We start from the raw sequence: 9,464 nt of genomic DNA, 5'->3' as shown, positions 1-9,464 counted from the left end.
CGACCAAACAGCAGCTCGTTTCCGTCTGATGCGCCACCAAACGGCAGCTGCCAAACAGCAACCGTTCCCGTCCGATGTGCGACCAAACAGCAGCTGTTTGCTGCTTCTTTTCCGTCCACCAACGACCCAACAACAGCCGCTGTTTCTGTCTTCAACCAGCAGCTACCGACTGCTTCTTCGTGAGCCAAACAGTCCCTCTGCGCGCGACCAAACAGCATAAACAGCAGCTTCTTTCTCCGTCAACTACGACCAAACAGCAACCTGCTGCTCCTTCTTCAAACCAGCAACCCACGGCTGCTGTTATATTCCTTCGTGATTCGATTATTTCAAGATCAAACCAAGAAAGTTTGTTGGGTTTTTTGCAAGACGAAGGAATTTGTGTTTAGGGCTCGGACTTGTTCTGAATCAATACAGCTGAAACCAAAATCAATGGATTTAAAGAAGGAGCTGAACAAGAATCTTTATGAACCTCTGGAGCCATATGCTACTGGGTTCTTCCCTTGAGGTTTACAGTAGGTGATACTTCTATTCTAACCAACTCTACTTCAGCCCCACTATGCATATGAGACGTAACAATGTGTATTAATGAACCAGTGATGTAAAATTGGTTGCAGCCTCTTAATTGTCCCTCCAAATCTCTAAAAACAAACTACAGAGATCACCAGCAATTCAGCATTATTTTGGGGTGAGTATCTCAGCTTTTTACTCTATAACTTCCTTCAATCCTAGATATAATATACATATTCTCTTGTTACTTTCTTCCCATAATTAACTTGATTAGGGATTAAAAGAAGTAAATGCCATAAATCAGTTTAATATTTATACCCCTGAGTTAGCARGTTTCTATATATATTGAAAACATGTCCTTCTGGCCATACTTATGCCTAGACAGAGAATATACGTTAACAAAACATGTACAATAATCCCTTCTAAGTGAATCAAAAGACAACTCCCTAGGTGCAATTAGTCTTCACCATCCGATACATGAACTCAGTCCTATTCTACCCATTCCGAACTATGTAACCTCGTCACTTCCTGATCATAAATTGGCCATAAAGTAAGGTCAGTTTATGTACTTGGGAAAATGTCAGAGACAGGTTGATGCCTTAACAGGTCTCACTCAAAGAACCCTTTTGACAATGGGGCAGATGGGTGGTGTCCATTACTGCTTAACAGGAAAATGTCAGTTTACTGCTGCTCAATTCTACAGATTTCTCAATGGCTTGTTCATTTTCTTTCAAATGCTATCAACTATGAGAAATCCATTAACCAAGATAGAAGCCATTAATATTACTACTGATTCTTCTTTCAAATGCTATTAACAGACTTCACATAAAAAACCCCTTATAGGAGGTAAACCCTAAACCATTTTTTTGAACCAGGCAAAACAGAAACCAAGCAAGGAGAAAGAAAATCGAGAGATAGAGAGCTTGAGAGATCAAGATAGATACCTTAAATCGAGAAATCGAGAGGTAGAAGACGGTAGGCGAGAGCTTGAGAGAGCGATCGAGAGGTAGAAGACGGTAGCGAGAGCTTGAGAGAAGGATCACAGACGGAGTGATGGTGAGGTTGAGAGAGACCAGGTACGGCGACGCAATTAAGAGGTTTTAAGTGAAAATGTTACCTCCAAATAATTCAGACATAATCAGAGCTTTTAAGCTCTTAATTGAAGAAAAAAAAAACACACTTAATACCCTAAGGTCTGACCGATTCAGACATAAGAGGGTATTAAGTGCTTTTTAGGGAAAAACAAACAGGGCCTTATACTTCAGAGTTAAGACTTACAGTTCAGAGTTAGAAAGTCTGAAGACTTATACTTTAGAGTTAAGACTTACAGTTTAGAGTTAGAAAGTCTGAAGACTTATACTTTAGAGTTAAGACTTACAGTTCAGAGTTATAAAGTCTGAAGACTTATACTTCAGAGTTAAGACTTACAGTTCAAAGTTAGGAAGTCTGAAGCCTTGTACTTCTGAATTAAGACTTATAGTTCAGAGTTAGACAGTCTGAAGACTTATACTTCAGAGTTAAGACTTATACTTAGTCTTGTAGTATAGATCAGAGATAGGAAAATCTTTAAGACTGAGACATAGTGAGATCTTCTAGTCCAGAGATGTGAAGATAGGTCTTGAGAACATTCCAGTTCAGATCTGCAGTTTTCCATTCTTAGTCCAAATACAATACAAGATATTGCTTACATATTATTTTGGTCCTAAATGGGTGATCAATCATAACCTTGGTGAATTGTTGTAATTCAAATGTGTTATTACAATGCTTAATGTTATGTTGTCTTAGTATTTCTTGAACTCACTTAGCTTTGTTAAGCTAACCCATATTGTGTATCTCAGGAGGCACTCATGCGGGGACCAGCAAAGGGAAATAGTCGGCGTAGTTCGTTAGCAAGTTCACTAGGCTGCTTTTGTTATTATTTGCTATATTAAATAGTCCGGTATGGGACGGACTAGTAGATTGTCACTCAATTTATATATATCTTGATTCTTTTCCTTGGTGGACCATTGTATATGGTTTTATTTGTTGTATTTTGTCCCCATAATTGACTTTTGGATGTTAATTATATACCTAAAACTAAAACGATGGAATTGAGTAAAAGATGAAACTTTTGTGTTTGGTGTGTTGAAATGTTTCATATGGGCTAAAGTGTGTATAATTTCTGAGTGTTGATTGTCTGCTGTTGTAACTGCAGAGCATTGACTTAAATCTAAACACAATAACAACCTTCTTGTTTCTATAATAGCAGCCTCTTTGTGTTCAACAGATCCTAGAGTAGTGTCTAAGGCAGCTGAAGCAGAAGATTAGAACTTACAACACATTGTTGCAGAAGATTCCATATTTTGATCGTCTCTTTAGTAATTATTGGATATGTGATCTATCGTTATAAACAAACCGATAACATCCACCCTTCTAAATATGCTTAACTAGTGGTTCTAAATATGTATTATATGTTAAAACATACTTTATGTGTTAATTGTGTAAAAAGAGAATTTGCTAAAATGACAAGTGTAGTAGTGAGTTATAAGCAAAACCCACAGTTAGAACAAGATGTAGGAGGTAATTTTGGTGCTAAAACGTCATAAATGACATAAATAGATGATGTGAGTGTTCAAAATACCAAGTGCATTGCCTAAATGGAAATTGAGTAGGTAACTAGAGTGCCTAAATGAGAAAAATCTACCCAAAACTTGAAACGAATGATTTGCATGGTTATGTAAAGATTGGAACACCTTTGAATAAGTTAATATGAAGTGTTAGAAGTGGGGGAAGTCGAAAAAGTAACGTAGATTGCATTTTATGCAAGTTTTACAATTACGTTGCTATTTCGGTAAACTACGCGCACAACACTCAAACAGGAGAAGTTTGATGGGATTTTAAGCTTTGGAACTAAGTTTTGGACCTATTAGGAGTCGCTGGAGGTGTCGAAATTTTTTTACGGGATTCTGAGCTTAAAATCAAAAATGACAAAGTTGCAAAAGAAAGCATAACACCTACAAATATGTAAAACTGCTTTTATTGGGAGGTATTTTCTGGAATACTTTTATTGACAATTATAGATCATCTTGTTACGAACGCATAGGCGAAAATCTCATTGAAAACGGAGGTCCGAGCAAAAAGTTAATGAATTTTGTAATGTTAGGCGGTCAAAATGGGTGATGGGTCAACCTAACCAACCCGACCCAAAACGAGTTTAATTCGGGGAAAGCCCCATTTTGGCCCAGTTCACTTCTACGAATTTCTGGGGTTATTGAGGTGCGATTTCACACATATAGGAGGTGAAATTGAAGGTATAAAACTCTTAAATTTGTCTATTTCATGTATTGGATCATTCGATGGAGATTAGGGTTAGAGTTTGATGTGAAATTGATGATATCTTAGTATTTTGAGTAGATTAGAATATATATTTTGTTATTTAGTAAAAGGATGGATAAAATTACAAGAATTAGTTGAAATGATTGGATGAAAGTATGAATGTTTGACTTTTCAAAGTCAAAGTAGTTAAAATGATGATTTTGATGGAAAGAGCTTAGATTTCTGAAGTTTTTATGAAGATTATGCTATTTTATGATAAACATTTGGATTTGGTACAATATGGTATAGAATTGAGCATGAAATGGTTATTTTGGGACTTGAAAGTCAACTTTTTACCCTGTTTTAGAAAATTTGTATAAAATCATAGAAAAATCGTATAAAGGTGAGTCCAGTGGTATTTGAATGGTGTGAATGTTTAGTTTATTTTATATAAAGACGTCATTTATCTAATTACAGCTTTAAGATGGGTAAAAAGTGCACTTTGTACGGTGCTGTCAAACTGAATTTTGACAGCCTGTAGCTGCTGTGTTGCAAAATTCGTATAAAATCAAAGAGAACTCCTGTAGATATGAGGTCAGTTCCATTTGAAAGATAATTGAGTCTAGTTTAATTCATCTTCAGAAGTCATTGAGTAATTTTGAGGTTAAGTGGGGTAAAACAGGGCATAAACACAGTGCTGTAATAGGAAAATTTAAGTACGAAAGTTAACTAATCATAGGGTTAAATTGCGTTATATGCATCCAATGCTTATGAAACTTAAATGTACATACTCCAGGGGATATTTGGAGCTTGTTTAGGTATCTTAGATAGGATCCTTTACAATGCCTTTAGATAGGACCATTTATTGTTTGGTCTTATAAAATGAGTCCTATAGAGTAATCTAATAGGACGTTTTGAAAGTGATGGCGTTCTAAAAACTTAATTTTATTGTAGTGGCAAGCGATAGCTGACCCCTTTCAGCGACAGTTGAAGCTGTTCAATGACAGCCTAATACTAACCCTCAGTGACGGCTAACGAAAGCTGAAAAACACAAGACTTGGTGAAATTTCTAAGTCTTTTGCAACCCTGCCAAGCGATCTAAGGTGATAGGGGCAACATCTGTAAGTGTGCACTCTAGACCTCCAAACTTACATATGTTTACCTTATCGTGTTAATCAATCTCAAGTAAATCACAATTACACCAATTTATTTGATAACACTAAAATCATTAACATACTTATCACATACCATTTTCAATGAAATTTCACCAACATACCCGGTAAGCGCTAACTGTGGTAAGTGTCGTCGCCCTCATTTACCGGGTAAGACTCTCGGTCTTTGACTTGCTCTTACCGGGTAAAATTGTTGGTCCTTGTCATACTCTTTCGGTAAGGTAACACGACTTGGTAAACACTTACCCGGGTAAGCGTTTGGTACACGGCTCCTAAGACATGTTTTCATTCGACTTGATTATTATTGATGAAACATAAGTGTTCAAATGTTTGGGTTTCTTCTAATTTTGTTGTATTTCTTTTAACTTATTGCAGAAAGTTGTGTTGAAATTGGACTTCTTTAATGAGAAAGTCAAACAAAAGGCCATGAAAAACGTCTCCAGTCTCCCAGGTACAGCAAAAATCTAACGACCTCCGTTCTTGATTCATCAAAATCGTTTAATCTGAAGCAAACCCAGATCTAAAATCACCATAAAGATTAAACTTTTATAATGATTTGGTGAAAAATAGGTGTGGATTCAATAGCCATGGACACGAAAGACAAGAAACCGACTGTAACAGGGGATGTAGATCCAGTTCTAGTTGTGTTCAAACCCTGAAAGATTTGTCAAACAGATATTGTATCAGTAGACCCATATTACAATTATCAACAGCAGCAGCAACCATATCCATATTACAATTATCAACAACAGCAGCAAGTTTATAATCATCCACCAACACCATATTACTCAAAAGTTGTTCATGATGAGACCCCTAATTGTGTTATTTGCTAATCAAGCTATTATCAGATGATCAAAACTCAAAAGAAACTCAAAAGGCTGGAATAAGATTATACGTATAAAAGGCCAATGTGATGAGCTTGGTGAATGATGGTAACGGGTATATAGCTGCTGACAGATTTTCCCAGACAATGATTTTATCTTACTGAAACCGGAACTATAAAGAAACACTACAAACATGCTTACTTTGTATATTAAACAAATCAATTAAGGCAACAACCTCACCTTAATCAAGCCACAAGTTTTCAAAATTTGTCTGTACTCTAATGTGTTCTGCCATTGCTCCTCTTGAGCTTTTGCCTTATCCTTAATTTTCACATTCACATGAGTAAGAGCTAATAAACAACATTTGCAACAAAGTGTCTTGGATAAGAGCTGATAAGGCTGGAAAGCAATGGGTTACTATTCTGTAATATATCTCACAACTATCTTACATAGCTTAACAATTAACATGAATATAATCTGTAATATATCTCACAACTATCTTCCAGTTCAAAAATCCTCAACACGATCAACCGAGAATCAAAGAGCGTAATCGAGAGCATTGAGGGCCCCAGGCTGATGATGCCCTTTGGGCTTTTGCTGCCCATGGCCGTCGCCCTCACAGCCTATAGCCGATGATTATTTTGTAGATAACCTTGAATCAACATAGTCCATACAATTATATATCTAGTAGTCATTTCTTCAAACAATTCCTGGGCTTTCTCCATCTTACCCACTCTCGTGAAACAACGAACGGCACTTGTCCATGGAAATTTTAATCAAAGTTTAAGGATTTATTTTTTAATCAACCCCTTTTGCTTCATCTCTTCCTCACTTTGAATTCAAACCCCCAGGCACAAAGAGATGTTGAAAGAAACAATCCTTCCATAATTTGCAATTGCTGAACTCATTCTGGGTGCATTTATTGATGTATTGTTTCAGAAGTTAGCCTCAGGTGACTTGATGAAGCTGGCTCGATCTGAAGGAATCTATTCCCAGCTGGAGAAGTGGAACAACACTTTGCTCCACATCCAAACTCTACTTGTTGATGCAGCCAACAAGCACATAACAGATAGAGCTGTTGATTTCTGGCTGCGTAATCTCCAGGATTTGGTTTACCAAATAGACGATATACTCGATGATTTGGCCACAGAAGCAATCCGGCACAAATTAAATAAAGATTCTCATGCCAGCTCCAGCACCAACACAGCTAAGCTACGGAAGCTAATCCCGGGTGTTGTACTAATTTCACCCCTCATACCATTATTTATGGTCATAAGATGAGTTCAAAGCTAGATGAGATTACGACCAAATTGCAAACTCTTTTTGATCAGAAACATACTCTAGGCTTGGATGTGAATGTTAAAAGGTCAAACAGAAGAAATAGGAGGTTGGAGGAAACTTCACTTGTTGATGAGTCCAAAGTTATGGGTAGGGAAGGGGATAAAGAGGCATTGCTTCACAGGTTGTTGGGAAACGCAGCATGTAACCAAATGTTAGCATTGTGTTTGTAGTTGGTCTCGGTGGGATTGGCAAAACCACTCTTGCCAARCTTGTGTACAATGAAAAGAGGGTTAAGGATCACTTTGAGCTCCGGGCATGGGTTTGTGTTTCTGAAGAGTTTGATGTATTTAATATCAGCAAGGCTATTTTTCAAGCTGTAGCCAGGACGAATCAAGAATTTGCTAATCTAGATCTGCTTCATGTGGCTCTTAAAGAAAGACTTTCCAACAAAAGGTTCCTAGTTGTTCTAGACGACGTCTGGAACGAAGACTATAGAGAGTGGGAACTCCTCCAAAGCCCTTTTGTGGTAGGGGCACCTGGAAGTAAAGTTATTGTGACGACCCGGAAGACCAAGGTTGCGTCGGTCATGAACTCTTTTCAACCTTATGATCCCAAGGTTTTGTTTGAAGAAGAGGCTATGTCTTTATTTGCTCAATATGCTATAGACGAACAAAACTTTGACAAGCATCCAACACTTAAATTGCATGGTGAAGGCATTGTGAAGAAATGTGGCAGATTGCCCTTGGCTTTGATAACGCTTGGAAGGATGTTGAGGACAAAAACAGAGGATGATGAATGGGAGGAGGTGTTGAAAAGTGAGATATGGAATTTGGACGATGGAAGAGAGATTCTTCCAGCTCTGAGATTAAGCTACTATGACCTCCCTTCACATTTGAAGCAATTGTTTGCATATTGCTCCTTATTTCCCAAAGACTACGTGTTTGACAAGAACCAACTTGTCTTATTGGAGTTGTTTGGACCTACTGATTCTTTGCATGGTATTGTATTTCCATCACTTGAAATTTTGAGCTTTAGTCATATGAAAGGTTGGGAGAGATGGTCAACTAGACGTGGGGACAATGATGGAATTGCTAGATCATTTCCTCGTCTTGGTAATGTTTCTAAAGATGTATTTAAAAGCATGGTTGGTGTGTCTTCATCAATTCGTGTGTTGAGAATACAAAATATTGAAGGACTTGCTCAACTAAATGGAGAAGTTTTAGAGCTTCTTGGGGCAGTTGAAGATCTAAGCATCACGGGATGTGATGAATTGAGATATTTGTGTGAGTCAGAGTCGGAGGTGTGCAAGTTTCTTGTGAGTTTAAGGAAGTTGGAAATAAGTTATTGTAAAAAGTTGGTATCATTGCACGAGCTCCCATCCTCTCTAGAGGCTCTTTCAGTTTATCATTGTGATAACTTAGAATCCATTTCAGATAAAAGTTTTGGTATTATTCCCCTGGAATATCTTCGGATTAGTAGTTGTAAGAATCTGAAGTCATTTCCTCCTGAGCATTTGGAAAGTCTCACATCTTTGGACAGGATGGAGATATCTGATTGTCCAAGTATGGATTACTCATTTCCTTGTGGGTTGTGGCCTCCTAATTTGATAAGCCTAACAATAGGATGCTTAAATAAGCCCATGTCAAAATGGGGGATTCAAAATTACCCAACATCACTTGTTGATCTAACCTTATTGGGAGGAAATTCAGGAGTAGTTTCATTTGTTGCAAATGCAAAAGATGTGACTTCAAAATTACCCAACATCACTTGTTGATCATGGTACGTCATCTCAGTCTCTTACAGAGTCATTCAAGAAGGTGGTGTTTTTTGGTGGATTGCTTAATGAATATTTGAATCATTTTATGGTCTTGTAGTATCAAAAAATAGTAAAGTTTAAAATTGTATTTTGTTTCAATTGAGAATATTTGAGATTCTGTTGTGGATGGAAATATTTTAAAGATTTAAATAGGTTAGCCTTCGTTCTAATGAATATTTGGGATTCTGTTGTGGATGTTAATTATATACCTAAAAGATGGAATTGAGTGAAAGATGAAACTTTTATGTTTGGTGTGTTGAAACTTGAAATCTTGTTGTAACAGCAGCCTCCCTGAGTATTGTCTTAACTCTGAACACAATAATAACAACCTTGTTTCTATTGTCACAAATTGCAGCCTCTTTGTGTTCAACAGATCCTAGAGTAGTGTGTAAGGCAGCAAAAGCAGAAGATTAAAACTTACAACACATTGTTGCAGAAGATTAAAACTTACTACACATTGTTGCAGCAGATTCCATGTTTTGATCTGTCTCTTGTGTAATTATTAGATATGCAATCTCTCCTAGTAAGCAAACCGAAATGCCTGACCCTTCAACTAAATCCAACTACACA

The 9,464-nt window shown here is 37.1% G+C and overlaps 1 protein-coding gene across 1 annotated transcript; it reads left to right on the top strand.

Moving 5' to 3' along the window:
• The first annotated feature begins 3,008 nt into the window (after positions 1-3,008).
• Positions 3,009-8,852, top strand: LOC112520066 (putative disease resistance protein RGA4). Its single transcript, XM_025128367.1, has 8 exons — positions 3,009-3,066; positions 4,279-4,289; positions 4,336-4,395; positions 5,349-5,424; positions 5,544-5,608; positions 6,737-7,033; positions 7,129-7,225; positions 7,309-8,852. The coding sequence occupies exons 1-8, from the start codon at positions 3,009-3,011 to the stop codon at positions 8,850-8,852; spliced, it is 2,208 nt and encodes a 735-aa protein (XP_024984135.1).
• The last annotated feature ends 612 nt before the right edge of the window (positions 8,853-9,464 follow it).

The sequence above is a fragment of the Cynara cardunculus genome, assembly GCF_001531365.2.
Source record: "Cynara cardunculus var. scolymus isolate 2C chromosome LG 10, CcrdV1, whole genome shotgun sequence".
Classification (NCBI taxonomy): Eukaryota; Viridiplantae; Streptophyta; class Magnoliopsida; order Asterales; family Asteraceae; genus Cynara; species Cynara cardunculus.
This window is presented reverse-complemented; position numbering and strand designations above follow the sequence as displayed.